The sequence below is a fragment of the Asterias amurensis genome, chromosome 8 (assembly GCF_032118995.1).
Source record: "Asterias amurensis chromosome 8, ASM3211899v1".
NCBI classification, from domain to species: Eukaryota; Metazoa; Echinodermata; class Asteroidea; order Forcipulatida; family Asteriidae; genus Asterias; species Asterias amurensis.
In genome coordinates this window covers 7,710,960-7,732,704 of record NC_092655.1, presented here as the reverse complement: position 1 = coordinate 7,732,704, position 21,745 = coordinate 7,710,960, and the positions used below count along the sequence as shown (strand labels likewise).

The following is a 21,745-nucleotide window of genomic DNA, read 5'->3' as shown; positions in this document are numbered from 1 at the left end:
CTTGCCAATATTTTGAACACATCGCTCACTCCGTCAGGGTCGATAACAAAAGAGGGAACATCAGATAAAATGTTTGGTAGATTGTTTAATAATGTTAGTCTTGTACACAATAAAACATGTTTCAATTCTGTCACTGATTCGTCACACCGACTGGAAACTATAGGGACAGAAATAAATCAGCTATTCCGTTTTTCTTTTAAAGGCAGTGGACACTATTGGTAATTACTCAAAATAATTCTTAGCATAAAACCTTTCTTGGTGAGAGGTTGGTGGCAGAGGTTGGTGGTATAAACCGTCGTGAGAAACAGCTCCCTCTGAAGTGCCATTATTTTGGAGAAAGAAGTAATTTTCCACGAATTTGATTTCGAGACCTCAAGTTTAGAACTTGAGGTCTCGAAATCAACCATCTAAACGTACATAACTTAGTGTGACAAGGGTGTTTTCTTCTTTCATTATTATCTTGCAACTTTGATGACCGATTAAGCTCAACTTTGCAAAGGTTTGTTATGTTGAGATACACCAACTGTGAAGGTTAGTCTTTGACATTTACCAATAGTGTCCACTGCCTTTAAAACATAGTTATGATAAGCTTTAATACATGTTTCTGTTTGAGTATGACCAATTGGGTGGGGGACGTGTTTGGTATACTGTTTTCTTAAAGGCAGTGACGTAAGCGACCTTTTTACCTTTTGAAACAAACTTGACATTGCTCCAAAACAAACATTACCTTGATTGATAATGTCAATAATTGATGCTTATCGAACACCGTTGAAAAGTACTTGAAATTATCTCCAGCTTCAAGTTTATAGCACTATTTTCGTCGGAAGGTTTTGTTTTCATATTTTTGCAAACGATGCTATTTCACAATATACAACATGTACAAGCTTTCCCATTAGCCATGGACAATACTCAAATAACATGTAAGATGCAAAATGGTTGTTACCTAGAATAAAGGTTATAATAATTCTGGGTCTCGTAAAAAAAGTATTTTATTGACAACCATTTATCATACTATTCATTTTTTGCAATCCTTAAATAGCTCATACCTTATCAAAATTACGATTTAGATAGAATTTAAGAGTTTGGTACTTTATTTAAAAACACTGAGTTTCAATATGGCCCTCTAAGGTTTAGATAATTAGTGTAAACTAGAGACTAAACATATGGACGTTTACATTACCACAGAGTGCGGATGGATTTGGGACAGCTTCTTGTCTAAACACACTGGAGGCAGTAGCGTGTGATTCTGAACTTGAATCAAACAGACAAATCAACATTCTTCGCTGACAAAGAAGCGTTAATTATTAACGAAGCAAATATTAGTTTTGGCGTAGATATGATAGAGAACATGTCCAGAAAATAAACAACGTGGAAATCGGGGCACACCCATGGTTGTGAATGCGCCATCAAACAGCTTGTCGTTTATTTAGTCTGCTGATACTGACCCGGTCTGGAGGAAAACAGTTTTTGTAAGTAAAATGTTCTTGTCATTGAAACATTATTAAACTCGTTGGGCTTCATATTATAAGCAATCATTGCTATAGATAGTCTATAGTTTATTGAGTGTTAATCGGTTGTTGGTCGAACGTCAGGACAACAGCATTAGAATATGACCCCTTGCCTCACTTTTTCTTCTCATGAATTAAACCAGCCTTACCAAACTGAGGCTGAAAAAGCAAATGGTTTTAAATGCTTCCATAATAACCCAAACTATCGGTTGATAATGCGTAACGGGGAACCCCACATGGACGTATACCATTACATTCACATTCAAAGTTCAAATCTGCGAAAGTGAAACTCTGATAAAATCATTGGTTTGAAGTTGCTAGAAATGTACACTAATCCACCTAAACTCCTACCTTTAACTATTTAACAAGTGCGCGTATTAAAAATCAACGAATTTTTTTGAAATACACTTAAAAGCTGCAAAGGTGATTGCTAACAATGATCACCACACGTCATCTTTTTAACTGGCATCAACTTAGCTTTTGAAACTGTTAAATTTGATACGGTACCAATCTGGAAAAATATAGTCCAGTTTAAATGACTGTGTCCATCAACTCGCATGTTTGCAGTGTGCCTGATAAAGCACGAAACGTACAAGCAGTGATTACAAAGTAAGCTAAAAAGAACCACTCCAGTTCGTACAACTAGAAATGTGGCGCAATATTCACAGGTTTGAAATGCAAAAGGGGAGAAGTGTTTGAATTTGGTCTCTGAAAACAAAACTAAACCAGACAACTTTTATAACGTTATCTGAGAAAATTCAAACATGTTGATTTCAGAACCCCTGATTATTATGTTTGATCTAAACATTTATCCTTTTCTGATTTCAGAACATTGTTTTGCTCTTTCCAACGCTCAATATGAGTCATGTGATTGGAGCATTTTGTGTCTACGTAGTGTTGTTAGTTGCTTCCATGTTACCATGCGGATCCCTAGAAATGCAAGGTAATTCAAACAGTTAGAATATATTAAACATGCACCGTTGACGATACTGCAATGTTTCATATCATGTATTTAGTGTATAGAGAATTGTGTTTTGTGAACCTCAACGAAACCGTAACAAAGGAAAATATATTATGGTGAACGAATCAGTGATATCGCTAAATCAATTAGAAATGTCTTGAATCATTGTTATTAACTACACAAATATATGGCCCGATGGCATAGTATTGTAAGCTACGAAAGACAGTCCATAGATGTCCGCTTGTCGACCCCAAATGGCAAGGCTACGTTTTATAAATGATTTCAACTTAATTACAACCAATTTATAGTAGAAGCAAAACTTGAAACCTCCATGGTCGCTCTTGATTCTTCTCACAGTCTCCAAATGCATCTTTCGAAACTGATGTAATTGTATAAAATTTGATGTTTGTTTGTTAGGCACCTCTGAATAAACCAGTGTTTCACTGAGATGTCTCCCCCAGGGTAAATAAGAAATAAATAAATAAATAAAATAAATAAATAAAGGAGTCGCCAGCCAGGGGATCACCTTAGATCATCAGGTTGTATCGTAATTTGGGTGTGATCCCTGGCTACACGGCAGTTAACGGTTGCATGGCTTCCGACTGGCACCCCAAACAAAGATATTGACAAAATAGAAACACTGCCACTATAGGGCTAGATAGCTCAGTTGGTAGAGCGCCGGCACGTTAATCCGGAGGTCGTTGGTTCAAATCCCACTCCAGTCAATTCTTTGTTCAACCCCAAAATCAATTTTTAAATTTGTTAATAAGTAGACCATACTCAGGTTTATGTCCCAAGTTTTAGACCCTTTGACCTGTAGGGTCATATCACACAAATTTTGTATTATTTTTTAACCAATACCACATGTTCTAGATTTCTCTCAACTTAGGTTAACATTTTAATTAGTTGTTGTTGTTATTGTGTATTAATTAATACTATTGTTTGTATTTTAGCGCCATGAGCACTTCTGTGGATTTGTGCGCTTTATAAGTTTCATTATTATTATTCATTATTATTATTATTATTTTGAAGCCAGCCAACAAGGATATCTTTATGAAGGCACTTCACATTTCAATGTCCACAGTTATTGGTAGTAAGACGCTGTGAACAATGTCAGTTGTGACTGAATAGTTTCATTCATAATGCTGTACAGTAATTGGTTGACTGCAAACAATTCCCCGTGTGAATATTTAGCTTTGTCTTTTGAACTGTTTGTCATGGCTAACGGCTAAGAGCTCCGGACTCAAGCTCTTGCATTTCTGATCAGTAGAGTGTTGGTTCGAATTCTCAGTCGTGACACTTAATAACCATGATGCTGCGTCCTTCGGATTAGACGTAAAACCGTCGGTCCCGTGTGTTGTGTGACTAATTATCGTTGTGCATATATCAAAAAGAGAAGGGTTCTCCCCGGCGTTGCTGGTCTGATCGGTAGCATATTGCGCCACAGCACCTTGTAAACAATTGCATGGTTTTAAAGGAGTTGGTATCATACTTCAAACGTAGTCCCACATTGTCTTGCAGGAGAAATACTCTGCGTTTTGATACGCCGCCATGAAAGGGATGTGATAAAGCGCTATGTAGGCATGCACTGTATATAGTGGTAATTTGTGGCTTGCCATAAGAACTTTTACTTATTGACACGGCTGGCTACGGGCCTCGTTGATTGGTGTGTACATTACATAAACAATTACATATATGGAAGTTGTTTAAGTCCAATCAGTGGAATTGAACAGATTTCAACGTCTACAGCCGTGTAGCCTTGATCAAGGCGCTACAGCCAGCCGCGATCTGCAAAATCCCAGTCCCCATCACTGAATTCCACCAGTGCACCCCCATACATAACACAGTGCATATAATACGTATACAGCGTATGTACACACATCGTACTGTACATGTACATGTACCATCTGTATACGGTACACTTACGGTACATGGGTACTTCCTAAGTAGCGCCTTGATGGTTTTGTATCTGCCAAAATTTAGGGCGGAGCTCATTATGCTAATGTTTACTAACAACCCGTTCTCATTGGTTGTTGGTTGACCTATAAACTCTCGCTGCGATGTCAATCACAACGTTCTGCAAGCACTCGCACACACGTGCTCGTCGACGTAATTGTAAACAAACCGTGGTTGTAGTTGCAATGGCGGCGGGCGAGGGAGAAATCCCTACTAGTAAAACAAAACAGTAAGTCGCTGGAAATCAGTGGTGTATAATTTGCAACACAACTACAGAAACTTTCAACAAAATATAACAACCGCGTTTAATGCATCAATCATGGGTTTAGAAATAGAAGGAAGAAAATTAGAACATGTGAAATGTGTTTGAGAAAGGTTAAACAAGTATCCAGGTGTCATAGGTTTCCGGCAAGATGGCTACTTGGTAAGAATTCTTAGGTGTTGGGCATATGACAGTACAACACACCCATCCCCTTGAAGCACAAACACAGACCAGATGAGATAAGAAACCCAGCTGTTTATTTTGTCTTAATGTAGACATATATTATTTATTACGTTTCTCGCGGTAAATCAAAGTTGAGATCGAAAATATGTGTTGTCGAAAACATACCAGACGGTAGAAGATGGCGTGTGGCTGAACATGTGGCTGAACAACAACTACAAGTAAAGTTCAATTTCATAAACTAACTCTTGCCATACTACTAGTACTACACTACAACGTCACACTTATAGTACAGCAGCTTTCAATTCAGGGACAAATCTACCAGCTACGTTGTAATTATGATGCTAGTCCTCGTGGTATAATGAAACGCAAGACAACGGAAGTTGTTCGAAGTTGTTCAACACCATTACCGACCGGGCGAGTCTTGTCCGGCTCACCCGTCCGGCAGCGCATTCAGACCCCTTACAATCATAGCTAATATACACACCACGCTCCCGACACTGCTATAAAAAGCACGTATTACAGTACATGTCCATACAGCTAGCGTACAGCGTACACACACACACACACACACACACGCATGCATGCATGGACGTGGCATGATTGCTTGCAGTAATACGTCATTCTCAATCGCGCCTGTGATTGGCCAATGTTTAGAATGACACGCCCACATCATGAATACCCTTTTATCGGAATTCCGATAAAGCTTACAAACCCATCAAGGCTGTTGTTTGAGCCACGTGTGCGAGGTTGAAAGTAGAAAGACACGACCGTACTCACGACTCACGCTATACTGTTCTCGCTGTACAATGTATGGTAATGTACATTTGTGTATGCACTGCGTGCGTGTGCAGCGAACCGGGCCGGGGAACAGTACGTCAACAGCCTTGATCAAGGCTAACAGCCGTGCGTTGTTTTCTATATCAATATTGCAATAACTTTATCCTCTTGTTACAGATAATACAACTTGCGGTATTCAGCCTGCATTGCAACCTGGGTCCCGTATCATAAACGGCGACGCAGCACAGAGCGGGGAGTGGCCGTGGCAGGCGGCCCTCATATTCAAGGATTACATCATCTGCGGTGGTTCATTAATTCATCCCCAATGGATACTCACCGCAGCTCACTGCTTGTAAGCCAATCAATTGATCCAGTGTATTTGACAAACCTTTATTTGTCACGGTTCAACAGGCATAACAAAACACTGCACAATGGAAAGACTTATTGTTAGAGTTGACAAATTAGCCAAGATGTATTATTAGACTTGACAAATTACCCAAGATTTATTATCAGACTTGACAAATTACCCAAGATTTATTATCAGACTTATGACAACATACCCAAGAAAATACAAATACTGATTGGGTTATAATGATAGCTGCATAGATTGACAATTGTATGATAATGATGTTGGATACTGTTGCGTTCTAGACTTTCATTCAAATTTACAATTACGGATTTTATTTTCTTACATAAAAAATCACCCTTAAAAAATCATTGTCGATCATTGTCTCGCTAGAAGAGGAAGCCAGGGTTGTGAGCGGTTTGGTAAATGTGTCTGTCAACCTTACCAATGTAAATGCAACCGAGGTTAATCCACAAACTATATTAACGGTTGTTTAACCATTTAAAGGCACTGTACACGTTTGGTAACCGTCAAAGACCAGTGCTCTCACTTGGTGTATCCCATCATAAGCATAAAATAACAAACCTGTGAAACTTTGGGCTAAATTTGGTAATCGAAGTTGCGAGAATGAAAGAAAAACACACCCTCGTTGAACGAATTTGTGTGCTTTCAGATAGGAATAAAAGACTTCTTGCTAGAAGTCTTCTAGTATTTTAGTGAGAAATTACCTCTTTCTCAACAACTAGGTTACTGCAGAGGGAGTCGTTTCCCACAAAGTTTTATGCTATATCAACAGCTCTCCAATACTCGTTACCAAGTCAGTTTTAAGTTAATAATTGTTTTGAGTAATTCCCAAACGTGTACCTTCCCTTTAACCGGCAAGAAAATAATTGTACTGTTGTTTCTTTATAGGCAGACCGTCACAGAACATCCCGAACTATTCCAGTTTAGGATGGGAACCAACAATCTTCTAGCTGACTCAGAAAACATGCAGCAAAGAAGAGCAGTGGCGATGTACATGCACCCGGACTACAACATCAAGACTTCAAACTTAAGCAATGATGTTGCTTTGTTTAAGATGGAGTCGCCTTTTAACATCACTGACTACGTACGGACTGTATGCCTTCCACAGAAGAATATGACGGGTTTTTCGAATGACACGGTCGTGACGGTAACTGGATGGGGACAAACAGAGAATGGTAAATGTGACACTAAACTGTTTACCTCTTATAACCCACACCCAGCAAGAAAATAATACTAATAATAATTGGGATCCAAAGGATGCAAAGCGCTAGGGATAATGCAACCAAAAACCCAAAAGAGAAAATGACTAGAATCAAAAACACATTAGATGGAACGGCTATACAGATGTGTTTTTAAAAGTCCTTTAAATTGTTCTACAGAAGAAGCGTTCCGGATGTTTGTTGAAAACAGTTCTCACAAATTATTTCAAGATATTATGAACCCTTTTACGCTGATATAATCGATGTATATGGTGCACAGACCGAGATAACGTTTTCCTTTGATGTTCTTTGTATCAAGGGACCGCAAATGTTGAAGAACTTCTTGAAGTGGCTTTATTCGTGCAGAACCAGACGAGCTGTGCTGAGATATGGTCTATTGCGGAGCAGGGCTTAATAAGTATTGACAATACGATGATCTGTGCAGGTAGACCAGGGGAGACACCCACCAAGAGTGCTTGCTTTGTAAGAACCCTGCCTTTGATCGGAAATAGTCACATTGCATATCTACGGAGCTCTGGAAGTGCCATCCGAGGATATCCTCTCCGGAGATATTTATGTCAGGATTTCAACATGTCGGATGGCATTTCCGGAGCTCCGTACATATCAGAAAAGTCATTCTCAGTAATTTCCTTTTTCATTTTGCATTGTATCGAAAAGTTGAATCAATATAGTGCAGTATATTTATTTCTGAATGACTTGCCATTTCTGAGTGGCCTGAGTGGCCGAGCGGTCAAACCTACTGGACTCATGCTCTGTGTTTACAATTAGCAGAGTGTAGATTCGAGTCACCGTCTTGACACATGACGCAATTAGACACTTGACCGTAATGTTGCATCCTTCGGATAAGACGCATAGGCCTAACGCCGTATGTCTCCTGTGTTGTATAATGCCTGCAAAAGAACACAGGCTCAATGTGCGTGGCAGTGGCTACTGAATACAACACCTTACAAATATTGTATTAATATTTGCTCCTTCTGTTTTGTTTAAGCTACTCTGGGATTTTACGATGTCAACTTAAAATCTGGCTTTCTTAAACGTTGTATCATATTATGGCATGACAATAAGACAACACCGTGGCAAAAAGATGATTTGAATGTTCTGTCTTGGCCCATCATACACTTCCGTACGTTTCGAATTGCAGTTTATGTAGATTTGTATACACGTGTATTTCAAGAATTACATTGCCTGACGGGAGTCATTGATTCTGATATTTCAGGGGGACAGTGGGGGTCCTTTGGTCCTGCAGTTTGAAGACAAATGGACTCAAGTGGGTGTGGTCAGTTTCGGACCCCGTGATTGTAGTTCGATAGAGATCCCCAACGTGTATGCAAGGGTCACTACGTTTCTGGATTGGATTGAACCTATATTCAACGGATCAGAACCCGAAGGCCGTAAGTAAACATGCTAGGATTCTGAAGCTTTTTATTTGTGCGAAAAACATACAAGAACACTGGATCTTTAAACAAGAATTTACAGATAAACTGCTTTGGTGTAAATAGTAAGTGGTTTGGGTTAAAACACCTGTAGACTACACTTATCGTGTTCGAAACATCAGTAAAGGGATATGGAATCAACAGACAACAATATTTAGATGGTTGTTGTGAAACAATTTTAAAATATCACGTTATAAATAATGAAAAATTAACCAAAATAAAACACGGTCAAAGGTCAGCGTATATGCTTTTCCAGCCGTTACATATGTCAAGTTTACGCGAAATTGTTGGGTCAATGTTGTAAGCAGACTGGCGCTCTATTTATGTATTATTGATCACAATGGCGAAAACATGGGGATCCAGTCTCCATTTCCATCAAACACAATTTCTCGTGGTGTAAACAACCGACATACACACATGTCAGTCACGCCCAAACGACACCCTATCCAACCGAGGGTTTTCATATATCGACATTTACTTGCAATACATACTTGCATTATTTACTATCGATTTGTCATCATTATTTACAACTTGTATCAATGGTCTTAATACATAATCTCTTTCACTGGTGTCTCTTTGAGTAATGTTTTGGTATATTTTTGTTGCCCAAATAGCCAAAGGAAGCCGGTGTGCATGCCCCATAAACGTTCGGCACAAGCCACACTTTATATCTTCTATTGGCCCCCATCGTGACACCTGTGATAGTTTATATATTTTGTTTGCTATGGTGGCTTTTATGGGACATTGCAAATATGACGCCAATATTTGCGATAATGTCTGCGACTTGGGAACAAGTCTTGAATATTGGCGTCATTCTTGGCGCAAATATATATTTGCGATGTCCCTTTAAAGCCACCATAGTTTTCAGAGTCTGCATTTATAGTTCTCGATGTTTTTACTATTTTTAATATTCTAAGATTCACAATATAAACCGTAGACTATTAACAGTTGTTGTTTGTGTTACACAGAAACTCGAGAATGCACTGATATGGAGTACAGGTGTTCCCTTGGTGGATGTATAACCCGTGACGGCAAATGTAACGGGTTTTACGACTGCGTTGACTACAACGATGAGGCCTACTGTGGTTAGTTGTCTTGGAAACACATTCATTTGGGTCTTGTTACACAACCTTGGGAACAAATAGCACACACGGATGTACAAAACAGCGTGAACCCTAACATAGCATGCAGAAATATAAATATGCAATTGACGCCATCCAGCCTTAGAGGTAAAACAATGAGCAAGTTCGGGTGAGTGACTAGACTTGACCAGATACTGTAACGTAGCTCTCGAATTGAGCATAGTTGAACATGCTTCGGTGCACGGTTCGATATAGTCAATCTCCCTGTGCTCTATGGTTTCTGGTTAGTCTAGTCGGTGTAGTCAAGTCTAGTCGCTACCCGGGAAACTAACTTGCTCACTGATGAAACAATGAAAACGTGCACATTTATTACGCACAACGCATATGATTGACCAATGAACAACCTCGTTTGACCGCTAGGCAAATGACGTAAAATGCATAAGGACTATTGTATAATCGTCACGCCACCATCAACCCTCGCACAAAAAGGCGCAATGTTGCCTCATTTTTTGTGATGTCCATTTTACCATATTTATGGAAAGGATTTATTGTTAGGTTGGCTGTCGCATGTTCAGATTGGCAGGCCCTGGGCGTTGTCTATTTACAACACTCGACCCAGCACTAATTTGTTTAAAATGTTATAATTCAATATTTGTTTATGTTTATTTCATCTCATTTAGATTCCCTTGCCATTCTGTTTGACCCTTACTACAACGTTCGCCTGAACGACACATCGGTCATAGATCAAATTGCCGTTGAATCAGCTGAAGAGTGCGCAAAGATCTGCATTGAAAGCGGGAATGACTGCTACTCATTTGACGTCATAGGGAATCACACGCATTTGACATGCGCAATGGCAGGCGCAGATTTTCAAGTAATTCCTACTTCACCATTAGTATCGGGAGGTCAAATTTCGGATCATGATGTAGTCATTCATTTCGAGTTGGACCCCAGAGTTGGTGAGTTGGACTAGTTGATCAGATTACATTCTCCATCAGTCAGACAGCATTATATAAAATATTGATGTGGAACATGTTGGCACATGTCACCAAAGTGCTATCTTTCTACAGTATATACAGAGCGACGGTTCAACATCAGTATTTTAACTTGAATCTCATTCCTTCCTTCCAGGCGGACCGACTTTTAACGATTCAAGCCATTTTGGATTCGTTGCTTCTCCCGGAGTATTCGACCAGGAGTTTTCAGGATCAGACGTTGAACCTTACATCTGGTCAATTAAACCAAGTGGTGGAGCCAATATTATCACGTTCACATTCGCCGGAATACTGGCTGATGAATTCAAGGGTATTCACAATGGACCCAACGGGTCCTGCTCTAGTTATGTCGTCTTTCAAGCTTTAGATCAGGACGATAACTACCTGAAGACGAATCGTGTATGTCTCTACGAATTGGAGACAGCTAACGTGGTCACAGTGGAAGGTTGGTGGTTCATGCTACAGTTCTACACTAACAACGTTACAAACAACAACTTCGTTGCATCATACAAAGCAGGTAAGTGAACGATTCATGACATTTCTGTAACAAGGTTTTAGGAAGGACCTTTTCAATTGAATAAGGGAGCGTCTCAAAAGTCGGAACGGTAGGAACGTTCTTTTTGGATCGCAAGAGTATCCCCGCCGCTTTTGTCCGTTCCACAGGACCGGTCTTTTGGAACGCTCCGCGTATACTTTGTCATGATGTTGCGATCCTGCGGGCATATTCCCGCAGGAACGTTCTTTTGCGCTAGGAACGTGCCCGACTTTTGAGACGCTCCCTAATAAATAGTAAAACCAAAACTCAGAATATGTTGCATCAGTAGCAGTCAATCAATCAATCAGCCGCAGAGACAATCACGGGTCCTCGCGCCGATCTACTGAGTCCACGTCCTACATCCTTGCACCACGTGCGGTCGAGTTCACTAGGCCGGCCCAGTTGTTGAGACCAGCGTGATCTTGGATGGCCTCTGGGTCTCTACCAGCCTAGACTTGACTCAAGTCCTAATCCCATGAGAGTCCTTTTATTTTCAGTCCCATTGCATAACATAAGAAAACTCCCCAACCTGCGCCGCCATTCTCGGGACCACATGTTTGACAGTTGCATTTTGACGGCGGATATACTTGTAGGGACCTCTCGCAGGAGAATGGCACTTGAATCAATTCTACTTCCAACCGGGAGCTGGCGCTAGACCCCTTCCAGAGAGTTGATGGTGATGATGAGCTGGGGTGTTTGTTGTCAGCCAAGCAAGCAACATGTCTGAAGAAGGCGGAGCGGCGGCATTGAACTTGTTGGTTGATAGTGGGCAGGCAAGATCTTGTGGTGACCTCGTTGTTGTTGACGAAGTGAAACCACTGAATGCCGAGGATCGATCGTTGACACCTCGGGTGGAACGATTCTAGTCGATTGAGGTCGGATTTGAGAAGGGTCCAGGTTTATACAGCTTTCACGCTACCAACTTTTGACCACAGGCCATTGAGAGTTTACCCACTCAGGCCATTGCGAGTTTTCCCACTCAATCCATGTTGCTACTGCACAGGAGGGAGGTTTTTAGGAGGTGTCATGTCGGTTGGAGGAGGGTTGTTTTAATTTCTATTCTTGCTTCTACCTTGGATGCTTTGAAGACCTCAACATGAATGAGATGGCGTTCATTGCTGATTGTCTTGCCCTAATCTTAACTCGAAGAGTAACTTCCAATCTCATGTCAGGTGGACCTATAATGACCAGCCGTCGATTTCACCAAACTCTTGTTCCTAACTCTAGAATAATCTTAGGACTTAGGACAAGTTAATTTCCGAATCCGAAGACGATAGGACGCATTGAACCCATCCTAAGTTAGGACGAGACTCGTCCTAACACGATATAGGATTAATCCAAGCGTTTCTTGAAATCAGCTGCAAGGAGGTACATAATGCTGGTGTGGGTTGGTTTGAGGCAACCTGTTATCAAGCGGCATGTGTTATTCAACGCAGTACCAAGTTTCTTTGACTGACGAAATGTTCCTTAGACAGTGCTTTGCAACCCGCAGATATAGCACATGACAAGGACCGATAATCTTAACCATCTGGAGTTGGTCACTTTACGAAGGATGTTGTTTCAGGTACTGACTTTAGCTTTGGTGTTGTTGAAGTGCTGTCTGAAGCAAGGGGTGCAATCTGAAGACAATCCAAGGTAGGCTAAGTGACTGCAGTGCAGGACTCAACAAATCGGTTCACCAAAATGGCGAACTATGTTAGTTTACAAAGTAAAGGGACAACACACAATGTTGTATATAACAGTATTGATATATGTGGTGAATCAATGCCTTCTAATTTTAACATTTGTTTCCAGAATGGAGATGCAACTACACAATCAATGTGGAAAGGGCCGGGCTTGTATCGTCTCCCCTCTACCCTGACTTGGCGTACCCAAGATACGTCAATTGCACCACTCTTCTAATTGCCCCAACCGGCAAGCAAATAGCTATGGAATGGGAGACATTCAGTCAATCCATATGCGAGTTGGGTCATAATGTAGGGATCTTCGATGGATACGAACCCAACCTTGACAAGTTGATTACAAGCTGTTCCACTAATGCTTCCCAGCAGCAACAAAAGATTGTCAGTACCATGGGTGCACTCTTGGTCCTTTTTTTGTCCAACGCAAACCCCAACTATCCTGGAGAAGGGTTTAATATCATCTACTACATTGAGAAATGTAAGTGCATCGTTAATACATTCTCTGCATCTTTTCAAAATGAAAGCTTTACATCGTGTACCGATTAGGATATATCAAATAATATTTTACAGTATCAAAAGTTATGTCATTGTGCATGACCGACAAAACTGCTCAGTGATTTTTCTTTTTATCACGGATAATATAAGCATATAGTTAATTCTATCTAGTTTTTCAAGGGAATGTCCAACAAATTTGAGGGAAGTACGAGTTTCGATAACCTATTGTTGTGAGCAATATAATGGGGATTGTCACAACAATATTACATGAAGAACATGATGATTTGGGTGTTTTAGCAAGATTATTACTATCCGTGTGCACTGTTTTTTTTTTTGACAGCTCGTCCTTCGACAGAGATACCGTCGACAGAGAAACTATCGACAGAGATAACATCCATTCCCGATGTGACTGAAAAGGATCAACTTAACCAGAAGCTGACCGTCTACAAGAAAGCATTGATAGGTGTATCCGTTGGAGCTGGCATTCTTCTGATTGTTCTCATCTTCTATGTGATGTATCTGAACGATGAGAAGACCAACATGGAGAGTTCTCAACCAAAGAAAGGTTTGCATACCATGTCACATTCAACCATCCAGAGTCACCTGCATATATCATGTTTTACCCCCCCCCCCCCCCCGCTGGTCCTTTTTGTGGTGTGGTGATAGCTAGTCTTCATCACTGTTTTGAGTAATGACCAATCATTAGAACCTTTCAAAACCTCGGCTTAGGCTTAGATTCCAACTTGGGCACTTGGGATTCCGACTTGGGAACCGTCTGCACTAAGACAAACAGTCTGGTCTCGTTTTGTGGTGTGATGATAGCTAGTCTACATCACTGTTTTTGCAATGAGGAATATGACCAATCATTAGAAGCTTTCGAAACCTCGGCTTCGGCTTAGATTCCGACTTGGGCACTTTGGATTCTGACTTTGGCAACGTCTATTTGATGGCCCGAACTGAAATTTTAGCCAGAGCCTTAAAGCCATTATACACTTTCGGTAAACAGTTTTGTCCAAGTCCCACACTTCGTATACCACAACTTTTTTTCGAAATAACAAACCTGTGAAAATTTAGGCTCAATCGGTCATCGGAGTCGGGAGAAACTAACGGGAAAACCCACTTTTGTTTCCGCACGTTTCGCCGTGTTATGACATGTGTTTAAAATAAATCCGTAATTCTCGCTATCGTTAGAGAATTGATATTGTTTTAATGTTTTCTCAAAAAGTAAAGCATTTCATGGAATAATATTTCAAGAGAAGTCTTTCACCATTACCTTCTGTAAACCCTGTAAGTTATTTGTAAATCTGTGAACTTGTTTCTTCTCTTCTGTACCGAAAGTGTATAATGGCTTTAAGCCCGCTTTATAGTTCATGCCAATGCGATTGCGAAGCGAATTTTGACGTCTTAATTCTGTTTTCGGAGTTGTGCTTAAGTCAACCCTTGCTTATTGTTCGTTGCGAGTTTGTGCCGTCAAAACTTCGTATCGCGTTCGCATTCGCCTTAAAAACTTAACTAAGCAACTCGTGAAACACTGTAAACGCACCCTGTAGGCCTGAAGGTCACTTAAAATGATTGAATGTTGCGACAATTCACCCATGACCGTTAACCACCCAAATGAAAAAGAAACACATTTCAACTTTCTTATTTGTTAATTTGTTTGTTTAAGGTGTGTATAACTCTAAGAAAGACAACGACTATGAGATGGCTGCTGACCCAGGCATCGATGGAAACGCAAACGAAGGCTTCGAAGCTATCTAGAGTCAAATACTGACTACGATGTTATGGGCCTACAGTATATGCAATAGTCTATAGCTTACAAGAAAACGTGATGACAGAAAACCATTTTAAACAAAGGGTTCAAATTACATAATTTGCGTTTTTCTTTGGACTAGTATAGATATATAAATGTTGACAGATTTTATGTAACCGAAGTGTGTTTATGTATAGAGAAGATTTAGTCATTTTACTGTGCCTGTGTGTTTAAACAGATTGCCATAATGCAATATGTTGTGTGCGGTATATACTGGTTATTAGCCCTGCTCATTCAAAGCCCTTATACTCATGTGATTACTTCAAGGAGCTGAATTATTTCTCAATATTACTTCATGTGTTTCTTTATTGTTTTAAGGAATATCCTCGTTCAGGATATGTAAGGATTGCTTGAGTTAAAACAAAAATAGAACTTTGAATTCTACTTTTGTAGGAGTTTGAATTGCTTAAAACCATGTTTGCCTTACATATTTTATGATTAATATTAGTATAGGCTTGTGTGGTTTCCTTCTGGTGACAGCATTGGAATTGTATGCTATGTGTGTAGATTATTTCGAACTCTGATGCAACACGCCAACCAAACCGTGGCCACGGTGTTTTGGTAAGATGGAGTATTTCGTAAATTGTTGACAATGAGTTTAACCAGCTCTGGGGTGGATTTCACAAAGGTAGTCCTAACTTAGGACTAGTCCTAGGCAATGCTAAGATATAGGACCAGTCCTAAGTTAGGACCAGTAACTCATCCTAACTTAGGACTGATCCTATCTCTTAGCATTGCCTAGGAGTAGTCCTAAGTTGGGACTACCTTTGTGAAATCCACCCCTGAGCATGTATACATTGCGAAGATAGTTAAAAATGTGACAAGTCTTAACCGTGCTCCCATTAGTTTTGTTTTATATTTATTAATAAGCTTCCCATTAATTTCATTTCACAGGTTCTTTAAATATTCTAATTATTTCGAGCGCCCTCTACGTCAGGGTTCCAGGCGTTGCATATTCCATCTTATGAAGACAGCCGTGTCCGAATTAGTGACTAATGGCTATGGCTGGATTGCCGCGTCATCAGGTGTTGAAGTATATGACGTCATTAGTAGCACCCTTAGCACTAGTCGTAGCCGTAGATGTATGTCACCAATTGGAATACGGCCTACATGTAGTAATGCTCTCAGCGTATCATAGCATACCGGTAGCGAGGGCGGATCCGGATCAACATTTTCGGAGGGGGGGGGCAATCTGTCCAATATGGATCATGCGGGAGCGCGGAGCACGAATCAAGGGCCCGCTTAAGGGCCCGGGTAAACTGTGCATTGTAGATGCTCTGGCTGCAATCTTAGGCCAATTAGAGGCACAACTCGTCTAATTTTTCTGATAGTGACGAATCAGCATTTTCTTTTTAGCAAACTGAACTTAGGGTAGGCCTAAGTATGTCCTCTAAATTATTTTCTGAAGGTTTTGAACCGAAGTAATATCTCATTTCAAAGATATAAATACAACAAACTGTTGGCGAATATGTTTGAAGGCTAACAACTGTTTCTTTACATATTGACGAATAAGTGTTTCGCCACAATGTTAATACAAAAATATACCATTTTGGTTTTTACAAAGTGACAATTTTTATTTTTACATCAGTAGGGTACTTGTAGATAAAACGCACCTTTTTTTATAATGAGTGTTCACATGACCTATTCAAGTTTCAAGCACGAAAAAAGAATGGTTTAACATTTTATGTAATCGTTCACATGGTAGAGTCTAAATGGAAAATGTCATGTAGTTGGAAGTTTCATGCATTACACCAAAGGGAAAAGGGCGATTTTCCGTTTATAGCACCAAAACAATGAACTGTTTGGTTAGTATGGATCTGTTTAGATACATTTTAAGTGTTGTGATATGTGCATTTATGCAAGTATACATAATAGTTTCACTGAGTAAACATGTTTGTTCATTTTAGGGGGATTTGCCCCCGTTGACAACCCCCCTTGATCCGCTCTTATTTTGTCACCTTTTACTGGGTCGTGAGAGTGAGAGTGAGGGAAATGTGACAAATGGTGGCGCTGTGCCTCCCCGTAGTGTGTTCACGAGTAGGAGACATTCTGAAAATGACAGACTAGAACCTTTTGTATTCATTCGTTTGCTCCTTCATAGATGTAGCTTTACACAATAAAACTAACCTGTAAACGTTTTATTTCAAAACGTCGCTTTAAAAAAAAAGATATTGCCGAGAATAATATGCAATTCGAATACACAATCTGATAAATGTATCTGAGAGTAACGTTTCTCATATTCTAAATTTGGGGGATAACAAATGATAAATATTTCCATGACCACATTTAAGTGAAATGAAACTGAAAAGGCTTTATTCTATTGAAAGCTGATGTACTTCTAACTATAACTAAGTTAGTTTTATTGCTATTAACTTTAGAGTATACACACAACACGTACAATATACCGTATCTTTCCTTTAAATATTATCATAAAAATTAACTCTTAGTTTGTTATGAGTGTGGAAGTTGAACTACTTGTACAATGCTACTTGATGTGATTTAATAAAATAAGCTGTTTTATTTCCAAGTACACTATCAATGGTCTTCAGAGAGTTTTGCTAAACAAACAGAAAGCAAGAAGAGCAAAAACAAAAACAAAATGTAATTTATGAATATAATCTGCAATGCTGCAAAATAAACGTTATTAGTAGGATAACCAAATTTAAGAATTACGAACATCGGTGTTACATTAATACATTGTCTTACCATTATTTAAAAGCTTCTAAACTAAGCAGAAAAGTATTCAAAGTCGCATATATCAATAGTTATGTTTGTTTCAAACAAACCACATCCATGTAGAAACTGAACTTTTGTTTCTTTTACATGTTTCATGTTAATTGTGAAAGCTTTTGTTATGATGACTTTCGTTACTACAATTCATCAGTTAATTATACATAGATTTTTCTTTTGTACCTTTGGTCTAACTATTAAAAAACACTCACCACTTTAAAGTGATTAAGCCACTCACCAATATTTACAAACCATTTCATAAAAATATATATTTTTTGTAGCAGAGAGTAAAGACAACTGAGCACCGCAAACCAAACCGCTTGTCAATTCGCAATGGTTCTGCGCAATAAAAAGCGCATCCAAGGGTTTCCCATTTAAGATGGGTCGGATTCTTAAAATGTAATAAAAAGACTAATCAAAGTTTTTGCAGAAAATATTATGTTACACTCTGAGAAAAGCAGTTAAAGCCGTGCATTATATAATCAAATATTACCCCCCCCCCCGGAAAGCTTTCAATAAACCAAACAAAGTTAAATTAATGAGTCAGCTCACTCGCACCGCCCCGCATTGTTTCTGCATTTCAATGATAACACAGTACTAACGCTCCCTTCTCATCAACAACCACATCCCGTTATTTACATTTAAAAGGTTTATTTAACCGAATAATCGTAGACAATAGCTTTGAGCAACAACAAAATGGCGCCTAGTTTACGACAACATGTCCAAAAAAACAACCACAAAAAACAAAACAAAAAACACTCTGAAATTAACAAAAGTGATAAAAGTTCATCAACGTACCAACGGCTGTTGCAAGTGCCAGTACATCATTGTTGCCCCAAATATTGCAAGTAGACTGGTGCTTTGTTTATGTAAATATAACTAATGTAAGGCATAATAATCTGCAAATCCATTCAGCAGAAAGTCATGCGACAGCCGACATGTATACACGTCATCAGTCGAAACAGAAAACTGGTGTTCAACTAAGGTTAGCCCACCTCTTGGCTGATGGATCTATTTTATGCACTAAAAGTTGTTTAAAAGGGAGTGAGTCCTAACAGCCCAGCAAGGGGCGCTAGGCTGCGTTAAGGTATGATGCCATGAGAATGATCCTTCTTCATTTAAACATCATTGTAGATACTTTGTACAGCGATTTGTAACCTTTGTTAAAGGCGCTTTATAAATATTATTCATTACTCTTATTATTATCTCAATAAAACATAACCCCAAAATGGTAAACCATAAAAGTCTAAAAAGTACGATAAATCCAAATGCTATAATAAAACATACTGCTCCAAATACTGGAACTACCAGCATAGCTAAAAGTAGGTGCGATCATCGGAACCCTCCATCCTCCTGACGGTGCAAGAGTCGTTGAACGGAGGGTTACGAAGATTCACGGCTACTTTAGGTTTTGTCTTCAACAATTTAAATGCACGACTTGTACACTCATTGTCACTTAAGTGGTCTTCATACAACTTTAGTGAAAATATAATTCTCATCTAAATTTAACAAAATGAATCAATCAAGTAAAATAACGTTGCGATACCCGCTGTCAAAACATAGAATTCGAACTGCCTCTAGCCACCGGGCAATCTCTGTAGTCTAGTTGGTAAGACACTGCTCTAGAATTGCAATGGTCGTGGGTTCGAATCCTACCCGAGTAATATGCCTGTGATATTTTCCACAGGACTCGGGAAAGTACTGAGTATACAGTGCTAACACACATCGGTGTATGGGTAAAAATCAAAATTAATACAAATAAACAAAATAGTGGAAAGGACGATAATTTCGATAAACATATTTCCAAGAATGCAAACGTTTTGTTCCCCAGCGGCATTGATGAGCTAGGTGTACAGACTATTACAAAAATATAAATATAAGAAAACTCGGCAGTCTGGCTCCTTACCCCCCCCCCCCCTTCGGATCAATGCCTTCGGGTTAATATATCGCTAACCTCACGTCGTGCTATACGTGAAACAAGCTTCCATTGCATGGACTCTCGTAAATATAAAGCATTTTTAAACAATTTATCCATAATCTGAAAACATTTTCTTTGTTATATCTGAATATTATATATATTTAATTCAAAAAATAGAGTTTAATTTGCTACAGTTACTAATTTTTTCACGTCTGGAAGCAAAACTTACCCCTAAGATCATGTGATTTCCTATATGGAAATAAATTAACTGTTTGAAAACTGCAACTTGTTTTTTCTACTCCCATCCAAGTTAATGTGACAAGTGAAAAAAATTAACAGTTGGGTTCCCATTTGGCTAATGAAAGTGAGTGATACTTATACCAACTAAATGAAGAAACCATTTTGAAATCACAAGGTGATTATAATTTCAACCAACTGTGATAATTGGACACATCGACAGTTTGTGTCTGGTAAGTAAGTAGTGTCTGGTCAGTTATTCATCTGACCATTGATCCAATGCCCTGTCGGACCATGAGCTATTCGGCTACATTAATGACCACGCTGTGGTCTAGGGCTTTCTCCAGTAATACATTGGTACAAATACCACCCAAAATATCAAGCTGAGAGATGATAACGTTGAGCTCTTTACTGGCCCACGTGACCATCTCTACAGCCATTAAAGAGTCAATACCGTAGTTGATCATTGGTTGTTGTAGGTCAATGCTTCCTGGCTCTACGCATAGGAGTTGACCCATCTTCTGTCTAACACGATCTTCTAGATCTTCCTGGCTGAGGTCACAGTCAGTCTGGGCGACCTGCCGACCCAAAGTAAGGTGACGGAACTTCAGGGAGTCGTTGTGGCAATGTCTTAAGGTAGCATCCCAGTCCTGTGGTTAATAATACCAGATAACAAGTTATTAACCAGAATAGTACAACAACATTCAGAACAACAACATCAACAACAGAGAGAAAACTTTAGAAGTAGCGGACTTCATAGTACGATTTGCTCCACTTAAGAAACTTCCGTATTCTTTATCTACCAATTATACTTTCTTGTTTCATATTATAGTCTTGAAATGTTCGCTTAATATGGCAGCCTGCCAAATGCTTTCAAAACCGAACTTTTTGACAAAACAACTTGCGATCACATGGAACTTGTACACAAAAACTTACAGCTATTTAAAGTCACCTGTAAGTGGTATTTTTTTCAAAATAAAGCTTTTGTCACTAATATATGTGTTTTGATGAGTGGAATGTGAATGAACAGTTAACTAAGGTTTTAAACAATCAGTTCTTATGTTATTTACAAATTTAAGAGTAGACCCCGACCCGAGAGGCGATGTTCGTGACGTCAATCGAGGCAGACTTTGCCTGTAATGCGTAGAGTAAACACAATTGCAAAGTACATGTACGGACCAAGTCGTGAGTTGTTTTTTTCCGGCAATGCCGACCAGGTGTGTTGCTGCTGAATGCAGAAACAAACTTTTTGAAATGTACCAACTCACGACTTGGACGTACATGTACTTTGCACGTGTGTTTACTATACGCATTGCAGGCAAAGTCTGCCTCGATTGACGTCACAAAAGGGGTAGGCGGAGTCAGCCCCCCAAACAACTTTTTATATTTTTTAAACATATAAATCGTGACAAACAATTACTAAAAAAATTGTTTTATTGTTCGTAAGCATATACTTTTATGTTTGAAAGAAAAAAAATTATATTTCCAGGTGACTTTAATATATTAAAGATTTTGCCAATGATTGTTTCTATATATGGGATTTGAGGCACTGCATTGTGAAATATTAATAAATATTTAGTTTGCGGTAACA

The 21,745-nt window shown here is 39.2% G+C and overlaps 2 protein-coding genes across 2 annotated transcripts in view; one reads left to right on the top strand and one right to left on the bottom strand.

The window, feature by feature from the left end:
• The first annotated feature begins 1,361 nt into the window (after positions 1 to 1,361).
• LOC139940812 (uncharacterized) lies at positions 1,362 to 17,938 on the top strand. Its single transcript, XM_071937197.1, has 12 exons — positions 1,362 to 1,469; positions 2,337 to 2,451; positions 5,825 to 5,999; positions 6,906 to 7,192; positions 7,536 to 7,699; positions 8,454 to 8,628; positions 9,639 to 9,755; positions 10,433 to 10,711; positions 10,884 to 11,264; positions 13,077 to 13,442; positions 13,800 to 14,024; positions 15,126 to 17,938. The coding sequence occupies exons 2-12, from the start codon at positions 2,367 to 2,369 to the stop codon at positions 15,215 to 15,217; spliced, it is 2,346 nt and encodes a 781-aa protein (XP_071793298.1). The 5' UTR covers positions 1,362 to 1,469; positions 2,337 to 2,366; the 3' UTR covers positions 15,218 to 17,938.
• LOC139940811 (probable polyketide synthase 1) overlaps positions 16,880 to 21,745 on the bottom strand; it is an 88,207-nt gene continuing 83,341 nt past the window's right edge. Inside the window, exon 6 of the mRNA XM_071937196.1 lies at positions 16,880 to 20,804. Coding sequence (XP_071793297.1) covers positions 20,454 to 20,804 — 351 coding nt within the window. The 3' untranslated portion in view covers positions 16,880 to 20,453. The remainder of the gene's footprint in view (positions 20,805 to 21,745) is intronic.

What these genes read in the sequence shown, in the direction of transcription:
- LOC139940812 (XM_071937197.1), top strand. Translation starts at nt 2,367, where the DNA reads ATGAGTCATGTGATTGGAGCATTTTGTGTCTACGTAGTGTTGTTAGTT. An exon ending in CGGATCCCTAGAAATGCAAG is followed by an intron (nt 2,452 to 5,824) that starts GTAATTCAAACA and finishes CTCTTGTTACAG; the next exon opens with ATAATACAACTTGCGGTATT. An exon ending in CAACGATGAGGCCTACTGTG is followed by an intron (nt 9,756 to 10,432) that starts GTTAGTTGTCTT and finishes CATCTCATTTAG; the next exon opens with ATTCCCTTGCCATTCTGTTT.